The 24,702-nt window shown below is 35.9% G+C and overlaps 1 protein-coding gene across 1 annotated transcript in view; it reads left to right on the top strand.

Moving 5' to 3' along the window:
* The window catches only part of MRPL3 (mitochondrial ribosomal protein L3), a 28,542-nt gene extending 4,412 nt beyond the window's left edge, over positions 1 to 24,130 (top strand). The window contains exons 5-10 of the mRNA XM_085051257.1: positions 3,564 to 3,663; positions 5,546 to 5,606; positions 13,000 to 13,108; positions 14,859 to 14,936; positions 15,914 to 15,991; positions 23,522 to 24,130. Of these exons, the coding sequence (XP_084907383.1) occupies positions 3,564 to 3,663; positions 5,546 to 5,606; positions 13,000 to 13,108; positions 14,859 to 14,936; positions 15,914 to 15,991; positions 23,522 to 23,671 (576 nt within the window). The 3' untranslated portion in view covers positions 23,672 to 24,130. The remainder of the gene's footprint in view (positions 1 to 3,563; positions 3,664 to 5,545; positions 5,607 to 12,999; positions 13,109 to 14,858; positions 14,937 to 15,913; positions 15,992 to 23,521) is intronic.
* The last annotated feature ends 572 nt before the right edge of the window (positions 24,131 to 24,702 follow it).

Genomic DNA, 24,702 nt, shown 5'->3' with positions numbered 1-24,702 from the left:
GACATATCAAAGCCACTCACTTGTTTAGACATCCCAGTTGCTTGATGCGGAATTCCCAGACATCTTCAATGGCTGAGGTTGTCTAGCAGAGCTGTCATTCTCGAGGATGAGTTATAGATCAAGCAGGAGCAAAGTGTTGCCTCAAAGGATTGCAGTTTCTGTGATGCATTATTTCTGTAAAATATAATTTTTCACTACTCGCAGTGTCCTGACACTCATTTGTCTGATTTAGGCAAGTGAAAAAATCCCAGGGCTCGTGACTGCTAAGCAGATTTTCTCAGTTCGTGATAATGGCTTTTTGAGGACATAGATTTCCCCTTTTTCAAGCAGATGGTTGTCCCAGAGCCTGAAAATTAATCTGTGTACTTGTTTCTGCTTTAGCGGAGGTGGGAGAAGAAGGACCTTTCTTCATTTGATAAATCTGTTGGTTTTTTTATTATATTTTACTGATTTTGAACAGGCTTATACATCAGGGTACCATTCTTTTATTCAGTGAGTTTATGCCATGTTTCACTATCACAGCCTGTACTTTCCAGGTGTCTATCCTGTCATTTTAGTCCATTTCCACTTTCTGGGTATGAGATTTTTCCTGGGAAAGTGACAGCTCTGCTTCTTCTTTCCTGTTACTTTGGTCTAAGACACGCAAGAATTGGGAGAATAATAATTTTCAAGTTGTATTTTGCCCATTAGGCTACTCACAGTTGATCTTTTCATGAAGATTATTGTGGCTAGCACAGGTCTTTCCCATGAGAACTTCTTCTGTGTTTTATAAACAAAGATAAAGTTTGGATGTTGTTAAAACAGTGTCTCGAGATTTGGACAGTTCAGGCCTGGCCAATCAGGCCTGGGGGAAGGTTTCTGACTGACCAATCTGGGTGACCTCTGAAAAGTCTATATAAGCTGAAATCAAAATAATAAAGTCCTCTTTTTCTTGTCACACTGAGAACCCGGGTCCTTTTCTCTGCTAGCGGCTCAACAGTGACAGATTATGTTAATCACTAATTCAGTATGTTGTCAGAATAAAAACATGCCAGAAGTAAGGAGGTATAACTAAAATTCCTTTTTACAGAGCTCCTGTGAACTGAGAAAATTTCTTCAAAGCAGAACTACCTAAAAAGTCAACTCAATGACTTTTTAGGAGTGTGAGTTATGTTAAAGAATTTGTTTGGGCCTAACTTTTCCCAAGTTAGCTTCAGTTAATTTGGTTGAACTTAGACTCATTTTAATACAGAAAATTATTAAATGTCCTTTGAGCAATCTTTGGTGAGGTCCTAGCCTGAGACTTAATTATTTTTGATGCCATTATTGTATAAACTAGATAATTCCTAAGGAAGAATTAGGCATGCTGATTCTGAGCAGTTTTACTTGTTAAGGTACTAACAAGTTATGTGGTATTTCTGTGGTTTAGCTGCAAGTTTGGATTATTGGTTTCCTATATTTATCAGCCTTTTTATGTCTTTCTTTCTGAAGTGTCAGAAGTGAGAATTTAAAGAAAGGTGAACAATACTGTCTTGTATTAGCATAAGCAATTTATCTTTTGTTAATTCCTCATAGGAACATCTGTCTTCCTCAGATTCCTCACAGCTACTGATTTTTAATGAATTCAATCAAAAGATTCCTTCAGTAATTTTGCTAACAAAGAATTTCCCATATTTCTTTGAAGTGTCAAATTGCTTTAAAACTGATAAGGGGTATTGCATTTTTAGCAAGATTTATTTTTCCTTTTTAGCTTGATGTATGTCACTATTATAGGTGAACAGATTTTTCATGATTTTTTAATGCAAAATTATGCTCAAAAGTACAGTTCTGTCAGTGTTTGAACATTTTTTTTGTCAAAAATATTTTATATGCTTCCTGTAAGTGACGGAATATCAATCATTTTCCTATAAAACTGGAAGATACAGTTGGTGTTTTAAAAATTAAGAATGTCTGAGAATTTGCTCAGTGTTCCCGTCTTCAGTAGTGGCTTTTAGGAAGGGTTTGTAAAGACTGAAGTGTTTTGTTTATAAAAATACATCTCTCTGACTTGACTGTTTGAAGAGGAGGTGGTGTTGCAGTAGAACAGTGCAAGGCTACAGCCTGGGGTAGGACTCTTGAGATATAAAAGTCAATTTTACCTTGTGACTTCACCGTGCTTTTCTTCAGCCGTGGTAGCTCTTTGCAGCCACACATGCCGAGCACAGGGCTCCCCTTGCTGTAGTTTCAGGCAGCAGTTTTACATAACTGGAAATAAAGAATTGATATACGGGCACTTAGTAGAAAGGCCATATCTTTATTTTTCATTCTCACATATGGTTCTGCAGATTAATATACGTGCCCACAATTGATGCCTCAAATATTTGTGGTCTTAGGTGAGATTTTCTATGTAGTTGATTTTTTTTTTTAAGTATTTGAAGTATTTTGTACTGGGAACTCAAGTGAACAAATCTCTGGAAAAACATGCCACACTTTCTCTTTAAAGACAGGTTCGTGAACTTAAAATTTCTGGGTCTTTTCTGAATCAGAGATCCTCATCATCTTGCTTTCTCATTCTTCATAAGACTTCCTCTGTTCTTCTAACACCTTTCAACAAACTTTTGAAAACGAAGGAAAGGGCAACATGCAGATTTTTAAAACTCTGTTTTTAAATAAACTAAGTAACGTTTTTAAAGTTGTCCATATTACTTGATCTTAAGATACACAAAATAATTTTTGAGAGAGAGGGAACTGCACAGAAGTTTTGAGAAGCAAACATCAGAGATGAGATTATCCAAGTGTGACAGTGTTGTTAGATGCTTAAATTGCTTTCTACCAGAATTCATTTGAAGGAAAATCAGCTGCATCGCTTTTTTTCCTATGGCCACAATTTTCCTGCATCACTGTTTCTGTTGCTTGGTTCCACCTCAGTGGTCAGTTGTTCTGTGAGTTGTTTAAAACAGCTGAGAATAAAGACTTTTAATTTGTCAGTCTCATCTAAAAAGAGAATTCCTGCATTATTAAGTCAGCAGTGGTTTGACATTGAGTGTACTTGCTGTATCTTAAAAATACATGAGTCATAAACTTGTTGCATTAATTTTTCTTTTTTTGCCCAGAGACTCAAAATTTTTTTCTGTGAAAAGTTAAGCATTTCTAGAAGTTTCTGCACGATGAGAATTTGTTTCTATGGTTTTGTTAGTTAAATAAATTATGTTTATCCTGGTGTGGAACTAAGTCATCAGAAGCTTTGAAAAAGAGAACATGCTTTGAAATTACTAAAAATCTCCTTGTAAGCCATGAAAAAACCCTAGTATCTTTTATCTCCATTCTAAATTATTGGTTCCCCTTTTCTGATCTTCAATATCTTCATATATATCTTGTTTATATTATGTAGCTGTAGGGTAACTACTTGACAGAAAATAAAATGCAGACACAGGAGTTTTTAGATAAATTTTATAGAGACATAAAATGCTAGCCTCAATATGAAATTTTAGTATGATGTATCTGTTTCTCTGAGTGATGTTGACAGTCTGTAATCATTTTCTGTGCTAGGTTGATCCTTGGGTATATTAAGATGACTTCTTTTTTATGTCTGTTTTTTGTTACAGAAACGAGAGTCTGCACATGAAATTTTTAAAGAAGCTGGAGTGCCACGGAAGCAGAAAGTTACAACATTTAATGTAACAGATGATGCGATAATTAAGCCAGGTAACATTTTTGAGTTACTGAGTATTATGTGCACAGTCATTTAACATCTGCCACTTGTAGACCTAAGTGAAGTTGTGATGTATATTTCAGTTTTGTTTTTTATAGAAATGGCTGAATTTGTTTTCATTTAGTACAAGCAAACTCTTTTCATAGGGAAAATTAGAAGATGGGTTTTACTTTTTAGTTGATGAGATGTAGGATTTTTCCTTTTTCCTGCATACTTTGTTTACATTGATTAGAAAATAAATCCAATCCAAGTTTACTAATCTGAACATTGAGTTAAGAAGTAAATGTCTGTAGCCCTGACTCACTTGTTGGGCATAAATATGGATACAGTTACAGGAAGTTCCCTGTTTATCCTTATGAAAGGGACACAGAATTTTGTGATAGTGTTTCTGTGGACCCTGAAATAGGAGTTTGAGTTTGGTTTCTTCCTGCTGCATTCAAAAGTAGGATGATGGCTGCTGACAGCCTGCAAAGTAAAACACACTGAAACATGTTTATAACAAACATTCTCACTAAAAATCAGTATTGGAAGTTTTGAGATCAAATGAATAGTTTTAGAGATTTTATTAGACAGTGTATTTAGATTGCTTTTATTTTGTGGTTTTTCACAGTTACAGGTATTTTTTAAGAATTATGTAGGGTAGGAAATTCTAATGTATTGCATCTTCCCTTGCTATTGGTGGAGCTTTTTGCAAGATCTTTTTAAGACAGTGCAGTAACTGATAAAAATCAAATCTGACATGAAGAGGAAGTCTGGACTGATAAATAGCAGCAATAGCTTGAGATAAAGCAGAATTGCAAGTTTTTGATAAACTGGTTTTTCAGTGTGTGTATTTTGTACATAACATCCTTTATGTGCATGATTTTGTGTCAGTTGAGAGTTTTCTTGTCCTGATGTGTGGATTATGTAAATATAACATGAAATAATATGAGGGCTTTTATGCTTAAGAGTTATGAGAGGTTTACATCATTTCAGTTTGCATTCATATGGATTCGGGAAAATGTGAAAGCAATTGAAAAAACATGAAGCAATTAAAACTTAATTTTTTTTAATGGATGTATAACAGACTTGAAACTGAAATATGCAGCAACATGGATTTTCAGATTAAAGTTCATTTATAATGAACTAAGTTATCAATTTTGCTTTGTTGGGTTTTCTAAAGCTTGTACTTGGATGAAAAAAATCACTGCAGACAAAAATCTAAAATTAATATTTTGATACTGCAAGTACTTAAGGAATTAGTGTAACTACAGTGAGGTGAGTGATGCCACCGACCTACAGTAGCACTGTTTTTGCTAAAGGTTGGTGTGTAGACAATTCCCCAGTGGATGAAGCTGTACTTTTGCCACAGTCTTTAGTTTGCAAAGACTGTGTCTTAACAGAGGACACATTGCAAAACTCTCTCTTTATTTATTTATTTTTTTGTTCCTAACTCCATTTTATATAGTATGTGGGAATTTTTTGTGGTTTGGTTGGATTTTTTTGGTTTAGGGTTTTTTTAAATCCCTCCACCTTGTGATGTGCTAGTAGTTCTAAGTGCAGCATATTCTGTTTTCTTGCTAAGCGTGTGTATTATGAGTTTTAACTAATTAGGCACTTTGGCTTTTGGTGGTGTATGAAGGGCAATGTATCTGAGTAAAGCCTTGACCCTTCCTTCCTACTCATCTGAAACTGGGGTAGAACCTGAGAAATGTGCTTGAATAGACAAAGCATCTATTTCAGTCAGTGAGGTTCATAAAGAAGAGCAAAGAATACATAAAGAACAGGTTTTGTTTCCTTTCCTGTGACTGTAACCTACCCTGGAGGATAATGACTGGGTAGTGATTTCAGGATTTCAGCACTTAGTTGAACATGATCTTTCCTTTTCTTTTGCAGGTACTCCTTTGTATGCTGCTCACTTCCGCCCCGGGCAGTTCGTGGATGTTACTGCAAAAACGTAGGTTCCTGAGGATTTCATGTGTGTGATTCATCCCTCAAAAAGACTGGTTGATTTCCGCCCCCCCCCCAGCCCCCTACTTTGTCCTGAGCCCATGGCTCACAAAGGCTGAAATACAGCTGCAAGGGTTGTGACAGGAAATTGATGTCCATTCACTCACTGGGTCAAAAATTACTATTAGGGCTATGGTTCTGCCTGTGTTGTCTCTCATGGGCACATGATTGGCATGGGCAAAGAAATCCATAATGCAGCATCTCTGGTATGCAAAAATGGGGAATAAATGCTGAAAGGCATAATTTCGCGAAAATACTGCTTAATTTTGTTTTGGTGAAGAGAGATGTGGACTGAAAGAGTAGCAGAAAGATAGTGAATGCATTTAGCAGTACAACAGAGCTGTCAAATTCCTTTCTTTCGTTTTCTCTCATATTACAGCTCATGTCCTTGCCAGCAGTCGTTAATAATCTTTTACTTTAATGTAGGAAGAATGATTTCCTCTCTGACCACTGTGAATGCCAAATTACACTTCAAGTGGTAGAGGGTGTCAAAAGAAAAACTGGCATTTTGTGGCAAAGACTGGTCGTGGCTTTGTAGTGCATCTGTGATTTCCCCTGACCAGGAGAACTCCTGTCTGCATATTTTAGTGTTGTGATACAAAGAAAATATTTTCCATTGCATGTTTTATTTTCTCTGCAACTGAGATAGTACCCAGCTGCAATTGTTTTACATATATGTAATACCTATAAATGTCCAATACTATTCACAGGGTTTTGTATTATATGGGGAAACCAGCCATACCAGCAGAACTGAGTATGCAGTTCTAGTAGAGCTGCACCTCACTACATTTGTGAGGGCACCTTATTGAGAAAAGCAGTTCAACTAATTGACTAGAATTAATATTTTTCCATGTTAGACTTTTTTTATGCAATGCTTAGATCTGGCATATTATTTATTCTGCTTCTGAATTGCATTTAGTAAGCATCCTGTAATGGACCATAGCTTGTTTGCAAAACAAGGCACGTGATCATTAGGAATACAGTCATTTCATGGAGATTAAGTGTCAGTCTTTATTAGTGCAGAAAAGCTTTGTTTTTCTAGGACTTTTTCAAGAACTAGGAAAGGGATTTTTTGGCAGTGTAGAAGATATTGGTAAACAGCCTACAGGATATTGATTTGTATCTTGCTTTATGTATTTGAAAATACTAGCAAGCTAAAGATAGACTGGGTTCTTGGTCCTGTTCAGTGAATCCAGCCTAGGTTGTAATTCAGTATTTCTAATGTTTTCTCCAGATACTTGTGTGATCCCATTTCAGAAATTAGCTGTGTGTTTGTACTGCTGATTTGGTAGTATTTTTCTTGTAATCCTTCTATACAGGTGAAGGAAAGATTCTTCAGCTAAAGAGCAAGATCAGATGGGTTTTCTGTCAATGGGATTCTCTAATTGTTCCAGTCTTTCCATATAAAAGATTTTCTAACCTTTTGCTGTGGCTTGCTCACATTCTGATTTTTACTTTTTAAGTTTCTTTGTTCTTAATTTCCACTTTTTTGGAATGCTTTATTTATCAAGTTCCCTTAGCTCTTGGACAAGAATTAAGTTCTTTTATTACATTTCAGTTTTTTCTTTGGGTCTTTTACTTTATTCCATAAATAAATAGACCCATCCAACCTGGAGAAGGACCTGGGTCTTCCTGATTCAAACCATTATGGACTTTAAAAACAAACAGTAATTCCTAAAAAACATATTGTCAAGTAAAGTTTCTAGGAATACTTTTATGTGAACGTGTGGTTTACATTTTTAAGTCATTTTGCTTTAATGGAGGAAACAGTGAAGTGTTCAACATTAGAAATCATGTGATTGGAAATAGTGCAATTTATAATATCATGATTAATTTGAATTGCTCTTTTAACAGCAAAGAAAGAAAACTAATGTCACCTCAATGAAAGATAAAATAGTGGAATATAAAGGATATTTTAGTCTTTTACCAAGACTTAATTATTCAGTTGAGCAAGACATCCTTTTCAATGCTTCCTTCTGCCAAAATGTAAATCAAAGATATGCTCCTTAAAAATGAGCAAACTTTTCTTAGTTGCCATAGCTTGAGCACTACATTTTGGAAGTCTTGGTTAGCCTCTTCATTTGGTTACCAAAATTTAGAGGAGTGTTTTACGAATGTCTTCTTTTAATCTTCCCTACAAATATTTTTCTCAAAGTCTTTTGAAATGTTTTGATTTATTTCTACCTCTGTAAGGAGAAACACTTTCATGAGAATGAGACACTTCAGTTAAAGATTTATGTATGCATACATAAATAAATAAAGTTTGTTTTTTTTGAAATCTCATAATTGTTCAGCATTATATGAGTGGCTTTTAGAGCACTGACAGTAGGCAGTGTGTCTGCATGCTGTCAGTGTTCCATAGTGCTGAAATATTTTCCTTAGTACTTACTTTCAGCAATTTAAAAGCTCAGTCCTTAAGTTTAGCCCTGCTATACTTTGAGCTAAAATGCATAGCACCATCCAGAAATACATCTCTCACAGGCTGCACCTCTGTGACCCCAGCTTGACTACTGCATCCAACTCTGTGGTCCCCTGTAGGGATGGAGCACCTCTGCTGTGAGGAAAGGCTAAGGGAATTGGGATTGTTCAGCCTGGAGAAGACGAGGCTTCAGGGTGATGTAATTGCAGCCTTCCTGTACCTGAAGGGAGGCTGTAGGAAAGATGGAGAAAGACTATTTACAAAAGCGTGTAGTGCAGGACAAGGGGGAATGGCTTTCAACTGAAAGAGGGTAGGTTTAGATCAGATATTGAGAAGAAATTCATTACTGTGAGAGTGGTGAGGAACATCAGAAATTTTGTCATTCCCAAGAAAAAGCTAACAGTAGTTTTGTTGCAAATGGGCTAGAATTAAGTGGTGATTCTGGAGTGTTTATAGTTTATGTAAGTTTTGCTCAGTTAACAGTGTAATCTGAGCCTGAAAGCATGCTCTCCATTTGCCTGAAGTTATTTGACAAAGTAGCTGGAATACTTTTTCCCTGCAGCATCTAAATAATGGTCTTTTAAATTAACTACATTTTAAGAGTTACTAGCAAAATATATTGTTGCTTAATTAGAGTGCTTTTTTCCAGTAGTTTTCTAAATGAAAGTTGTCTCATTAGGTACTGGCATTTTACTTGTATCAAACCTGGAAAATGAGGTTTTGTACAAAATTAGGTGGTTGACCTGAACACCTGCTTTCCTGCAGGTGAGACCAGAACAACTGTAATTAAATGCTATTTTTAACTCTACAGAAAGATTACTTTCCTTTTGTTTAACTCTTGCGTGTCTTAGTTTTTCATATCATTCTTGCTGCCTGTGATTCCTTTCTAGGAATCAAGTAATGCTTCACTCAGTGAAGCCAAGTAAACTAAGTCACTACATGCATCTGTTGAAGAGCAGAGGAATTATGCATTTCAAATCTAGTTGTATGAGTCTCATGCATGTGGGGTTTTGTGTTCAGATTTGGTGTCTAATGATACTATCATTGAAACAAAAAAGTATAGCCCTTGATTCAAACCAAGACAGCAGGTAGATGATGTCTTAGCAAGATATCAAAGCAGTATAAGTAGGACATCAAACATTCTACTTCAGTGTAGGTTCTTAGTTATGATATTTCAGATACTGTAGACAGTTTGATTCTTTCTGAGTGGATTCTAGTTATTTATTCTGTTAAGTTAATATATAGTACTGGATTAACATCCTGCTTTGACAGACCTTAATGTTTTTTGAAAATGTCAACTGGCTTAGGTTGAGTTTCAATAATTATTTTTCTTTTACTGCTGATACTTGCTGAACATATTGACACCTAGTAATTTTTAAGAAGGGCAAAGGGAGCAATTAAACAATGTGAAATTAAATAAGTGATATTAATAGCTGACACCTGGTGTCTGTTCAGATATCAACAAGAATATAATCTTACATATATTCATTATTTTTGGCGGAATAAAATAGTTTAAGAAAACTGTAAATTGTATAAACACTTCTCTGATTTTCCATGTTTCTTGAGCAGCACGCATATTAAGTTTTCTTCCTTGTTTAAATAAGATAAATACTAGTTTCAAAAGTACTTTGCATTTCATACAATTGGAAGAATGTAAAATCTTTGCATTAGAAATACAGATAAATTTTGAGTCATGGAAAATTTAATCATCTTTTTTTTTTTTTCAGTAGAGAAATCCACCACTTGTCTGAAAACAGATCTTGTTCACATCGACTTAGGCTGGAAAAACACTGTTTTTTAGAAAGCATGAGGTGTATTGGCTGAGCTACTAACTGCCTACTTGACCAGTTCTAAATTTTATTATAAACCAGATGTTAGTAGTTCCTTACTTTATTTTAAACATTACATTCAATCTACATAATCCTGTAGTTCTTATTCTGATTCCAGCTTTATTTGAGATGGAGCATGAGTTGAGTAAGAAATACACACTGTGCAATTGTTTTTCCTCTTGACGTGTATTTGAAGAACATTATACATTTTTCATTCTTTTTTAAAATCAAAAACTCCAAAATGAAAAAGACCTATAGCTGCTTCTTATTTAATTAATCAAAAATTGGTTTTATTTCAATCATGATGGCTATGTCATGTTGAATAGAAAATTAATGTTCAGGAAGTCATAAGGTAAAGTGTCCTTGTAGGTAATTGAGTGATTTTCACAAATAAAATATTAAATCAATCTGAAACATTATTGAACTGGTATGATGAAAAAGCCTTGATCAATAGTAAAGCATTGTACAATATGAAATACTCTTAATTTCAGCATTGCAGTATCTTTTCTTGACTTTAGGCAGAGTATTTCAGAGACTGAAGATTTGTCCAGATCAACAGATGCAAGAGAACTTTCAGGTTTACCAAAATGCTTTTTTTAGTCTGGTCACACTTTCTATAAATTTCCTAAGGCTTCAGTATTGTAAAATCTGAGTCTTTGTGCACAGAAAATATGTGTGTAATTGGAAAGACCAAGAAGTAAATGAACATACTCTATGGCATAAATCATTTAACATTAGTGATTCTATCTTGTGATATAATCACTTCTTTTTGAAGATATCTTATAATACTTGATGTACTAAAATCTTTTTTTCAAAATATGTCTCTTGCATGCATTAAGTATTTATGGGGTTTTTTTTGAAGCACAATTTACAGTATTCTAAATTGCTCATGTTAAAAAATGAGCAATCTGAATGAAATATTGAAGTGTTTTCATGACATCAGAGACTTATGCTTCGTGACTAAAGTTGACAGTAGTGTTTACTTTTGAAATGGTAGCTTTCCATGGTTGTGTGGTTTTCTCTGAATTGCAAGGACATTTCTGCAGCTAAAGAATTTATCATGTCCCATCATTTAAAGAGAAAATTTATCTGCTCACTCTGATGACTGCACAGCTGCAACCCACTTGCAGTTTGAGACTTTGCTAAGTCCATCTTTCACCTAGGGATGCCTGAAGTCTACTTGAAAAACATGGCTAGTAGTAGGAAGTTTAAAAGAAAAAAAAATAGCATTTTGACAGAACAGATAAAAGTTTTCCTATAGCTTAGTTTCTGCATGTATTTCATAGTTATCGATCCCTAGCAATACAAAAACATAGAAAAACACTAGTTTTGAGCCTCTCTTAAAGTGTATTTTTCAAACCATTTTTGCAACTGTTGCTGTTTAGTACTGCAAGCTTTTAAAATAAACTGATTCTATCAGAAACTGGTTACAAAGCCTTGGATCCTTTAAATTCCTGTCTTGTGCTCCTGATCCCAGGTAACCCAGGTCCTCCTTCCCACAGGTGCCTTCATTCAGCTTCCTCTCATATCCTGACCCCCTTCATATCCTCATGTCCTGCCACTGTCTGCTGGCCTGGAAGGACTTGTCATGTTGTTGACAGCCATTTGTATTACTACCCAGCTGGGGGCTCAAATGAAGATATCACTGCTTCAATTATGTTTTAACTTTTCCTTAGCTGTAGGTAAGGAGCAAAAAGCAGCCAGGAGCTTCTAACCAGTAACTTTTTTTATTCAATTACACGTTTCTTTGCCACGTTTAACTGGGATTGACCCCTAGGTTCTGAGCAGGGAAGGGGAAGACCAGAATTCAGACACCATAGTTGCACAGCTCTTGTTCCCTTGTAGTTCTGTATCTTTAGAGTCTTTGTGGCTAATTTTGACTGAGGGTTGATGTGTTCAAGGCAACCAGGACAGCAGTTAGAGGAGAGTTATTCAAGGCAGGGAAGGAAGGGAAGAGGAAAGGAAGAGAAGGTAAGAGGAAGAATTTACCTTTCATGAATGTTGGTATGTTCTCTAGGTTTGTCATGGTAGTGCTGAGCAGGGGAGTCAGCCAAGTGCAGTTCCTGTGTAGGGCATGCTCTGTGTGTGCTCATACCCAGTTTTTATTTAGATGCAAACTGCATATATAATTTTATTTTTAATGTGAAGTGCATTAACAGAGAGAGGATTTCTGTAAATCAGAGGAAAAGCATCCTCTTGTTAAATCACAGGATCACAGGATATTCTGAGTTGGAAAGGAACCACAAGGATCATAGAGTCCAACTTTTTAAGTGCAAGGCCCTTACAGGGGTGGAGCCCACAACCTTGGCCTTAGTAGCACCATGCTGTAACCAGCTGAGCTAATTTCAGGTTAAATCAAATACTCACTGTAGCCATAAATGCTGTGGTCAGACTCTTACTTTTGGACACAGACAATGCCAGTTTAAACAAACACATTAATTGGCTTTTCCTTTGCGCAGTGATGAAGCGATTTTTCCTGTTGACTCTGTCCCTGCAGTAAACAGAGAATCCCAAAAGCAGCAGTGCTGTAATGTGGCTCAAAGATGAAGGACATGGACTCTGAAAATATATTTTATTTGTTACTGTGTTTTAGACCTTATTTGTTAGATGAGTACAGATCAAGGGAACCACATTTTTTCACTATACACAAAGCTGTTCTCAAGAGATGAGTTTGTTGTAGGATGGAAGAGAAATGTTCCTTCCAAGTAGCCATCTTTCCTCTCTTGGTGCTTAGGCCTGACATTAAGTTGTGGTATATGGTATTACTTGTTTGTTTGTTTGTTCTGGTGCTCACTTGGTGACAGGTTCATTATGGTAAATTTTATTGAGGACAGTCACTGCAAGGAACATTTTATGTTAGTCTTCTTGCCTATTTGACTCTCTTCTAGTGCTTCTTATTCTTTAAAGCAACCTTTAAGCATCGTACTAAAATATGTTTATGGTATAAAATACAGATTTTAATTAAGTATATTCTTCCCTAAGCTGAGCATTGTTAAAGGTAAAAAGATCATGAGCCTGACTAAAATTATTGGTTATTGCTAGAAATATGTCTGACTAACTCAGGTTTGTTTCTTAATTATTTTCATTTTCAGAATTGGTAAAGGATTTCAAGGTGTCATGAAAAGGTGGGGATTTAAAGGTCAGCCTGCAAGTCATGGCCAGACAAAAACTCACAGACGACCTGGAGCAATATCTACCAATGTGAGGATCCTCATTTCCCATTAAAACATTCTTCAGTGGTTTTAGAACTGCTTACTAAAACTGAACAAATTTACAATAACTACCTGCTACATTTACTCTGTGCTACCACAGAATCCCAGCTGTTGCAAAGGAAGTTCAGAAATCTGTGTAAGGAGCAGTGTGTTCTCTTAGGCCTTGATTTATGAATATTCTGTATTGCTAATGAGCACACATATTTTAACTGAGCAAATTGTCATATTTTGTAATATAGTGAGAGGAATAGTCTTAATATTTCAGGGAGAATTCTAAGAAGCTTTTATCCCAGCATTTACAGATTGGGAGGGATTTTCCTCTTATTTTACACTGCAGATATTGTACTGTTCTTTGGAACCCTGATTCCTTTTATCACCTTGCCTGGCATGTGTGGCTGCTTAATGAACTGATCCCCATAATTTAGTAGGGAATAATTCCCAAAAGTGTGTAAGCTTCTATGCATTTCTAAGCAGACTACAGAGTCATATTTTTACATTTCAAACTATAAATAATATTAGTATAAAAGCTCTTTGAGCAGGTTAATTTTAGAATTTGTGTTATAAAGGCTGTACAATATTTAGACAAAACTGAGAGGAATTTTTTGCAAACTAATTAAGATTAACTGAGTCACAGTACTGAATGTTCATTGTCTATAAATTTCTTAGAGAAATTAAAATAAAAATCAAAAAAGTATTAATAACGCTCAAGAGAATAGTAAAAGCAAAAAGGCAACAGTCAATGAAGTTTGAGTAACTGAGAGTGTAAAAGCATGCATTACTGATTTACAGTCTTTAATCTCAGTTGGAAAAAGAATTCTACACCTAGCACTTATTTTCACTGGAGAATGTAAATTAAATATTTCAACACAAAACATTGTTTTAGCAGATGGTATTCATCATTACAAAATAACCCCTCTATACTTTTTATAAAATAACAATTTCCTAAGCAGTAATGCTGGATGTAATTTCACAAAGTATATAGAATGAAAAATAATACTGCAAGTAGGTGTGATGGAAAGGAAACAAGGTGAAAGGATGCAATAGGGGAAGAACAATGCCTTGATAATTCTTCCCCATCTGGTGTTTGCCATCTCAGACATTTTTGTAATCCAGGACTGTTCAGTACAGAATTCTCTCCCTAGAATTGCATTGCAGCTGATTTCCTGAAAACATGATTTTCACAAGAATTAAAGAAAGAAAACCCAAAAATATTATTAATGAGTAACAGAGAGGTGCAGGGTACAAATCCCTTGATAACAGTGTAGAATTGAAAATTATTGCACTTCTTCTTCCCTTTTTTCCCCCACCTTTGTTGTCCAGTTTATACCCAGCCAATCAAAAATGAGATACAAAAACTAAAGAATAGCAGGGAATGGAATTAAAAATTCCATTCTCAGAAATACATGGGTTAAAAAAGATCTGATACACATCAGCATAAAAACTCAGGGTTTTGCAGGGGAGAGAAGCTACTCTGTGTGTGTGTGTGTGTGTGTGTGTGTGTGAGTAAATCTATTTTTATATAGATATATTTTTATATAGATATTTTGTGATTGAGGTCAATATTTCAGACACATGTAGAGAGTAAAACCTAACCTCTGGCAGGAGGTATTTAAAATGCTAATCAGTATTAGATTTCTTCAATATTGGAAATATCAGCATATTTTCTCTGGTGCTCCTCTTGAGTTTTTAAGTGTACCTCTTGCAGTTAACATGGTGGTTTTGGCCTTGCTTTTGTCTAGAAAGCTGCCAAAGTTTATCGTGGAAAGAAAATGCCTGGTAAAATGGGTAACATCTACAGGACATCTTTTGGATTAAAGGTGAGTTCTGAGTATACCAGGGTGTGTATGAGGTGGTGGCATTGCCAAGCAATGGTCATGTCATCTCTGCCAGAATCCAGACAGCAGTGTCTGGAAAGACCACAGCAGCAAATGTGTTCTTCTGTTTCCTTGTGTGTTACAAATAACTTACCTGAACATCCTTTTCGTTTGTGGTACCCTGGGAACTGGGATTTTGGGTGATACTTTCACATCTGATATGCTTTTCACTGTGCCCCTTGACTACTGATTTTGAAGTGGGAAAATAATCAGTTGATGTTTTCATGCCTATTCCACTTGTTCATACCCCACCTAAATCTGAGTTGTTTGAAGCTTGAATTTGGTCATGGCCTTTCACTTCCATGTGCAAGAACAGGGTGATAGTTTCTGTCCAGATTATGATTTGTACATGTATAGCAGCTCCTGGACTATTCAAGCTACTGTGTTTTGAGAGGCGACCTCTGCAATTTGTGCAAAAAGCATATTGACCTCTAGTTTGCAAAAATGTGCTGCTGTTGTTCTCTGTTAACTACAACTAATTTTTTGTAGCAGAAAATGTGTATGGTCAGTTGAGCCCCCCATTGAAATAAGAAATTAACAAATGGTCACAGTAATGTTTCCACAAGGGAATTTGTTTTACTTTGTTGCCTGTGATGTTTTTCAAATTTTCATGTTTTTTCAACATGTTGCTATTAGCAGGAAAAGAGACCTGAGGGCTTTGGTTGGTGTTATGCTGAACAGAGATACAGCCTGATCACCAGCCCTTTGAAACTTTTCAGACTCTTGTATTAGAAAATTCTGCTCTCAGAGTGGCATGTGAGTGAATTTTGTAGCAAATTTAGGCCTGTGCAGAACACTTTTCTTCCCCAGAGTACCACAGCCAATTAATCAGTTTGGACTTTGCTGAACTACTGGTTGTAAAACAGTGGGAATAGTCTCTAAACAGCATCTGATTTTTTTTTTTTTCTTCTGTCTCCTAGGTGTGGAGGATCAATACAAAACACGACATTATTTATGTAAATGGGTCTGTTCCAGGTCACACCAATTGTCTGGTGAAGGTATGTTTGCTAGGTTATTTAAAGCATTCCCATACACAGTAGCAGTTACCTTTCCAAGAAGCATATGAGGTACAGGAAGAAACAGCTGGAGTTCACAATAAAGATCTGAATTCCCTTTGGAATCAGTATAAATGTGTCAGTGTTACTTCTGTGGCAGTCTACAGAATTAATTTCAAGTTTTATGGAGATTGTTTCAGTTTTCCATAGACAACCTTGAAACAATGAAGAGTCTAGTAAGTGGTTTTACAATGTCAATAATTCGCATCAAAGCAAGAAAAGTGCTTTTTATGGGTCATTCTCAAAATAGATTTTTTCTTTCTAGTTAGGTATATTCTACACGTCTACAAGCACCAGTTATTTGAAGGAAGTTGTCTCCTTTCTGACAGGATAGAGCAGATATCAAATATCTTTGCTATGAAAGACAATAAAGATTTTTATATACATATACCTGTATATCTGACAGATAGTTTTAAATCTTCAGAAGTATTGTAAGGATTTAAATGATTGAGGACTTGAAAAGCTAAAGAGTTCCTCAAGTTCAGATGTTTTCAGATAGTTTATTTTCTTCTTCTATTTTACTATGGACATCCTGTTTCTATTTCTTAGTTGTGGAGCAGAAATCCACAGCTACCGGGCTTTACATACAGCAGCACTTGCTGTCAAAAAGGTTTTTTACCTGCAGAAAAATGATGTTTCTCTCACTGGAAATAAGGCCTTTTTTCTGAGTGAGGTAGCTAAACTATTTTTATTGTAATGTCTCCAGCCCAAGCCTGGAGAATGAAATACATGTTTCTCTTCCAAGATGATAGTGAAAATTGATTGAGAGATGTCCAAGAGAAGTAGTTTTCAGGACAACTTTTACAAAATTACTGGGCATGACATATATTACATAGAATTAAGAGTGTAGTTTGGCTGGCTTTTCATCTGCATGTTGGAGTTAATGACCTTTTCTTCAACTGTGTTCAAAGTATTTTTTTTCTAATCCTGAGGCATGAACGTGGTTGCTCTATGTCAGTCTGAAATTTAATTAAGTGGGAATTTATTTTAGGATGTTGGTTTTAAATTATAATATATGTATACAAACAGCATAATGTAGCTGAAAAAATGAGGAACGTTTGATGCCCAGACTGTATTCATTGATATTAATAATTCTCTTGAGTTAATTGTTGGAAAAGATTGTGCATTTTGTTATCCTAGTTATGCTGTTAAAATCCACACTTGGTGGCAAATGCAGGTACACATCTCCCAGGTTTTATCTGTAAGGGTACAACATCTTATGAATCCACTGAGACTGTGAATATAGAACTTGCTTCTCTTAGATCATAATTTTTATTCTAACTAGACTCAGTAAATTAATTTTTGTTATTTCTGATTTTAAGTGAGTTAAGAAAAGAAACATTGATTACATACCTGTAGTATAAATCATTTTTAAAAACAAAGCTGTGTGTGTTAATACTGTATGTTGTTATGAAGATCTCATTTAAACAAATCAATGTCCCCTTGCTGATCAGACATTGTACTCCTGGCTTGGAGAAGAACATACAAGAACATTATTTCACAGTTGCGTCTCTTTCACCTCTTCTTTACTCAGATGCTACTCTCGCCTAGGCTGGAAAGCATCCCCCTTAACACCTTGGATTTACTGGATTTGTTGTGAAAGCAGTCCTGCTGTTAGGTTAAAAAAATCCTTGAGGCAGCAGTACTGCCATAGTCAATATCCTTGTTAACAGGAGACTGCTGGGCACAGACACCTGAGCATATGTGATAAAACAGCCGTGTTGACATCTGTGATGTGAGGAGGATAATGGGCATTGACTGCTGTGGTAGTTTGCTGCATAGCATTTGAGTGCCTGTTGTGTCCATGAGTGATTTCTGTTCAGTTCACTCACCATGGATAACAACTGGGACTTCATCCTAAGACCAAAAGTGGCTCATTTGGTTTTATTTCAAGTTAGCTTAATTCATCAGTATTAACTAGGTGGTGCAAGGCACTTTCCTGGCTGCTTTACTGATCCTTACACGTGATGTCTGTAAGATGAGAACCTGTGTTCATTATATCTGTAAGTTACCTATATTTAGAACATTTTAAGTCATAGTTATCTTCAAGTATACATTTTGGCAAATGCGTTTCAGAGTTGCTGCTAATACCAGTAATGAGGATTGAGGATCCATGGAAATAATGAGGCTTTTCTTCCCTTACAGCTCCTTGTGTAAGATAATAAAATAGATGAAAGATCTTGACCAAAGTGCTCCAGACTCAAACTTTCATGACATTTAATAATAAATAGCACCGTTAGACGTAAAGATACAGCAGTATGTATTATTGCTGTTAAGAAATAGATTTAAAAAAATTGCTTTCACACATATTTGGAGATTGGAGGATTGGAGGTAGTATGTAGTAAGCAACAGTTCATTCCAGTTCCTGGAGCAGGTGGATCCATTCTGTGTTTTTTATCTTGCATAAGCCATATAAATTACATTACATTCATTTTTCCCCTTATTTCTTCAAATACATCTCTGAGGAGTAGAAAAAGCTTTAATTACAAAATCAGGCAAAGCAGTACTATTTGTTTCTCTAATTTCTGGGGTGTTATTCTCCATTTAATCTTGCTGCACTTCTCTGTGGTGTTTTGAGCTTGTCCTATGCCTTTCTTCCAGTATGTTTTCTTGTTTGCTTATAGACATCAGCTTTCAATATATTGATGTATATTTGTTTGGATCTGTAGCTGGGGAGAGGAATTATGGGATATTAGCAGTCATAATTACTGTTCATTCCACTAAATACCTGCCTGTAATTAAGTAGGACTAATGTCTAGGGAATTTGAATCCATCTGTCTTGGAGCACCAGAGTGAAATACTGCAAGGCACTTTCCTCTTTGTGTGCCTCCGGGAGGAAGGCATTCGTGTTCAGTACCCACTCGGTGTTGCTTGGTAACCATTAAAACCAGAGTGCACCTTTAAAGCATATATTTATTTTGTATGTTGTATTTTTGGAAACTTCGTGCATCAGCACTGTATTCAGACAGAGATGAAACACTTAAATATTTCAAGTTTTGTTTTCAGCAGAATAAAATTGCAGAATACTAGGATTGATGGATTTCTGGTTTTAATTAGAGTGAGCTTTCATTTGATATTGCACACTGAAGTATGCAGGTAAATAACTGACATAAGTAGAATTTTTAGCCAACTGGAAAACTAATGAAAAAAGCTTACTTTAGCATGGATTTCTTTCTCAAATGCCAGGTCTGACAAATTTAAGAAACTTTAGTAGTGTGCTAGAATGCATAGAGTTTTTCTGTTACTCTTGTAACATTCCAGTGTAAGCATTTTTAAGTTTGTGTGTCAAGATAGCCTACCTCAGGAAACACCTGTTTCTTTCTGGTGTATCTTCTTAGATCACAGGGCCTGCAGGTACCATCTGTAACAAAAGGTTATGGCTCTGGATTTCTCTCCCAAGTATATTACCAAAAAGTTATCTCTTCTGTCATTCAAAAGATATGCACTAGACTTAATTCGCTTTTTAAGCAGATGCTTTGTAGTGGAGGGGATACTTAAATATGGTATATTATAATTCAGGAAGTTATAATTTATCTTTGATAGAGTTTATACCTAATTTTAAGTCACATGATTTTCTTTTCAATGTTGATCACTTTGAATATATCACTTATAGTAAAAGCAGAAATTTTGACAAATCTCGTAGCCCATAGGAGTTGCTTATCAAATTAGATACTAAACTGGCCTGTTTGTATGCTAGACCTGAGTTAAATTGAAGTATACCAGTTGCTTTAGTATAATGTTCCACTTGAGCTAGTAACTTAAGTCTTGGAACTGCTATTTTTGTTTGGCTCCTTTTTCTTTTTGTTTAAGAGAAGCCTGTAGTGATTTCCATCCTACTTATTTTGTTTCCCAGGATCACTATGCTGTGTTCTAGCAGTTGATGCCTGAGTTGCTGTACTCTGCTCAAGTTAAGGACATGCAGGAATAGTGTGATGCCTTCAGTTCTTTCATGTTCCCTGTCATGTGCCTTGGGTCTCATTGATAGAGTTGTGCAGAGGTTTGGGGTTTTTTTTCATGGTTGGGTTAATTTTTAATACAGAATAAGGCTGGTCAGAAATGGATGTAATTCTTGGGTTCAGTTTTTATGTCTAGCTTCAAAAATAGTAGAGAAGCTGAGTTAGGTAGTGTAAGACACCTGAGGAGGTTATTTCTAATAATTTTCTGTATTTAAACTCATTTTTCTGTTCAGCAAATAACTTGCATTCTTTGCTGTGGTTGCTAACACAGCCTGAAGCCCTGTTAAACTACAGATGTGAGTTGTGACTTAAGCATCAGTTTTTAACACTTGTTTAAGACCGTATTAAGCCTTTTGTGGTGATAGATTTCTGAGTTTGTATTTGTTTATCCATTCTGCTGTCAGTATAGGAGACGTGCATATGTGCAGTTTATTAATTGTCTGCAAAACCCTTTATGACTGTTCCAAAGATTTAGTGGCAGAATCTCAACCAGCTCCAATGTCAGCTTTCTCTAGTATTTTACTTAATAAAAAGACTTGTCAGAGAATACAGTCTGGTGTACATACCTACTGTATATATCATCCATCTATAGTATAACCTACTGCAATACATTGTACTATTAATACAGCAGTTGAGTAAGCCAAGCATTTGTTATACGAGTTATACAGCAAATGCTTTTATGGATTGCAATAACAGTTTGGACTATGAGCTTGATTCCCTCTGTGGGTGAGAGCCAAATTCACTGATTTTGGGAAGACAACATGAAAATGTACTCCTTTATTAGGGGTGTTCTCAGCAGGTTACTGGGAGAACAGGAAGAGCTGTGCTGGGTCACCTGTACTTCTTGCTTGTGTGCATGCTTATACAGACGAGTGCAGCTGCTGCTGCTGCTGCACACCATTGAGCTTCTTTGTACTGTTGTGAAATTACAGTTCAGGAATCTGAGGTAAATTGAGTTCTTCCTTTAAATAGGAATGATAATGATAATACCTGGTAATATAATAATAATAATATCTAACTTTTTTAAATGTCAAGGAGAAAGAGGTTCATTCAGTTTGGTAGTGATGCTCTAAGATAGTGCTTTTTTGCTTTAAATTGCATTTGAAAGCAGTGAATGTAGAGGAAGATGGAAAAAGAGCAGTAGTTTCTCCAGTCAAAAGAAATACTGTATCAATTATTCCAGTAAAAAGAAAGAGCATTTCAGAAGAAAATTATTTTAACATCAGATTTGGCCTGTGCTTCTGGGATCTGTCGAGCTTCTGAGGAGTTTGTAAGGGACAAAATGAAACAGTATTGTACTTCTCTGAGAGCAACAATGATCTGTTGAAAATGTTTCATGAGAATCTTAAAACTATTTTAAGATTTCTCCATATCACACAAGAGATACTGTCTCCAAAATGCCCCTTGGCATTAATGTGTAATTCATACATTCTTAAGTCTGGACAGAAATCTTAAATTCATTTAGGTAAATTAATGCAAGACTAAGGATTTTAAGACTGTTGGGTTTGCCTTCAGTTAAGTGCAGATGTGTGGCCTCCTATATGCTGTCATAAAAAATTGTTTTAAGAAGAAAGGGAAAAAGAAACAGGAGGAAAACAAACACTGCAATTCCTTTCATTTTCCAGGTGTCCAGAATTGCCTGTAATGACACAGCCTATAGGTAACAGTGCATATTATTTCATGATGAAAATAATCAAAAATAAGAAAAAATTAGATATGAAAAGCATTTTAATAAGATATATATTAAATTAGTAAGTTACCATAAATAAAAACATTTCCTAGTATTCCTAATACTAACTCATGTAGGGACCATGGGGGGTTTTTGCTGTTGACAGAGAAAGCTGACAGTGTGTAATAGGATTTGAGAGTAAAGGAGAAATTAGCAAGGGAAAGAATACCAGTGAAGTGATTAAAACGTGTTTTCATACAGTAAAAGAAACAGCCACAGTGTATTGAAAGGGAAGGATGACATCTCTGAAGATGCCATCCTTCAGGTGCCATTGTTGAAACTATCTGACTGTTTCTTCTGAACTCACTGCTGCTGGAACTGTTGCAGCAAAGGTCTGTGGACTTGGACCTCAGCCTAGTTCATTCCTTCCAGATATGTAATGTAAATTGGGAACTACAGGTTTGGCAGTTCACAAGTCCACAGAGAACACTTCTGTAGAAGAGGAATGATCTACTTGAAAAGCTACTTAGCCACCCTAACCAGTACGACATGTTGAGCCCTTCATCCTCTCATTCTTAGCAAAAGGTTTTCTTTTGTTTATCAAGCCTCCCCTTAGACAACTGTTGGAACAAATTTATTGTGTGTGCCATCTGCAGGAATCCTCATGGACTTGGGAAAGGTTCAAGTAATAGCAGACATGAATCTGGTAAATATAGTGCTGTCAGAACAGAGCATTCAGTGGGCCTAAAATTGGTTTATTTAATTTTTGGCATAAATCACAAATGTCCTATGTGAGGTCTTTGTCCGACCAAGTACGAACAAGCGTCCTGTTCTTTAACAGCCCACCAAAAACTAAGAGGAAGAATTTATCTTCTCTATACTAAAATTTTATCTAATCTATTTGCACTTTTTTTTTTTTTTTTTTTTAAATCTACTGGAGTATAGTGCCTGAAAGGGATTATTACAGCTCAGGAGGAGGAAGATCATTATGTAACAATATAGAAAAGAAGAATTTCTTTTTAAATCAAATTTCATTGCTCAAGAATTTATAGCTCTTTTTTTTATTCAGAGATACCAGCCTTCTATCTGCTACTGCAGGCAAACTGCTTTTTGCTGATAATTCCAGCTACTAATTTTCTTCAGAGATTGGAGTTTCAGGAGCTAGATTTTAAATCTTCCCACATGTAGAGAGGTCAGTAAAGGAATTTCTATGTGGCACCACAGTTCTTGCAAATGAACTGTCTTAAAAGCCTGTGTTCAGCAAACTTAGGTACTGATTCCTGAGTGAAGAATTTTAGATGTTTAACTCTGCAGTCACTGAATAGCTCTGCAGTAGCCGGAGGGATTGAATACAGCACATACACATATCTTTGCAAAATTAGTTGCCATAATTAGTTTGCATCACACATACAAATGCGTGTCTTTTTTGTTGAAGAGGTGATAACACAGCATGATGTAGCTTGGAATGTCACGTAGGAGCATACTGTGGGAAATAAGCACAGTTTAAATAAGCTATACTTCTATTTTAATAACATTTTAAAATATTGAGCAAGGCATTCATATCAGTTGGTTTTGATTCACTGTAATGACAAATTCTCTTTGGATTTTTTTTCTTTGGTTTTGCTGTTTTTTAAAATCTCTCAAAGGATGAGTACAAAATGTTAAATTCAATAAGTAGAGTTGATGTTAAAATAACTGATTACATGTAGAATTCTCTAAGCAAGTGTATTGTGAATGCTGTTGGGTTTTTTCTTATGCATGCAAGCTGATCTCTTTAAATTCTTGTGTATCACTGTCTGAAAATCTGTAAGATTTATTAACCCCACTCTCCTTCTTCCTGCTTTTTAGGTCAGAGATAGCAAATTGCCTACTTACAAGGACTGCAATAAAAACCCTCCATTCCCTACTTTTTTTGCTGATGGAGATGAAGAACTGCCAGAAGACCTTTTTGATGAGGAGATTTTCCAGTTCACAGATCCATCTGTCAAATTCGCGTAATGTTCTTCGCATCTTTGAAAACACGCGGCTTTGTTATTTTCATGAACATTGCAATGCGGTATAAAAGTAAGCCTAGGAATTGCAGTCTGGCCAACTGACTTAAACGTGTCAGGTATTGCCATTTCGGTCAGGTAATCAGATTTCCCACTGTCAGTCTCAGACCTGTACTTAAAGCAACAGGTGAGTCTGAGGGACGGGTTGTAAAGCACACCAAACTGTGTGTCTTCAGTGACCTTTTATCCTCTGCCTCAGGCTTTGAAAATGTACACATTTCTGAAAAACTGTTGTTTTGAAGATGGTTCCAGTTCATTTTCTGAACGTGAACAAACTCTGTTTCTCTTTTATGTAAAGTATACTGGGCAAAATCTGAACAAGGTTCCAAATCTGCCTTCGCATCTGAGGTGGGGGGAATCCATGAAGAATGATCCAAAATAAAACAAGAAAATTCATTGCTTTGTAGCAGCGTGAGCTTGTTTTGCTTCTTTCTCTTCACCAGAGCTCTTTTTCTCCTTTTGCCTTTATGTTGTGGTGGGTTTAATGTAGCAGATACCCAACAGATTTTCCAGAGGGAGGGTGATGGTGTCTATGTGCAGGGTGAGGGGGTGTTTGGATGGGAAACATTCAGTAGCAAAGCAGCACTGAGACTACAAGGGCCACCTGTTTGTTGCCTTTGCTAACAGCTTGTTCTGAGCTTTAGAGAGGGTCCCTTGAATGCTCTCTGGAGAACTCTCTGCATCTGCCATGGTCTCTGTACTGGATTCTTAATGCTGTTATAGGAGAGCTATTTCAAAGAAAAGAGGCCAAATGTGAGGGGTTTGTCTTCATGATAATGTTAATTTTTATTCTTCTACCCCACCTTCCGGTAGTAGCTGGGATCATTATGCCCCTTCTGCTTTTCATTCTGCATGATTTACTATTTATAAGTTTGATCTTTCAGATTCTGTAAATTCTCTCACATACAGAAGTACCTGCATAAATCTCAGTGTTTGAGCACTTATTCACAAGCCCTGCAGTAGTTCAAGAATTTGCAT

Source organism: Lichenostomus cassidix, chromosome 2 (genome assembly GCF_008360975.1).
Source record: "Lichenostomus cassidix isolate B80296 chromosome 2, HeHo_3.0, whole genome shotgun sequence".
Taxonomy (NCBI): Eukaryota; Metazoa; Chordata; class Aves; order Passeriformes; family Meliphagidae; genus Lichenostomus; species Lichenostomus cassidix.
This window is presented reverse-complemented; position numbering and strand designations above follow the sequence as displayed.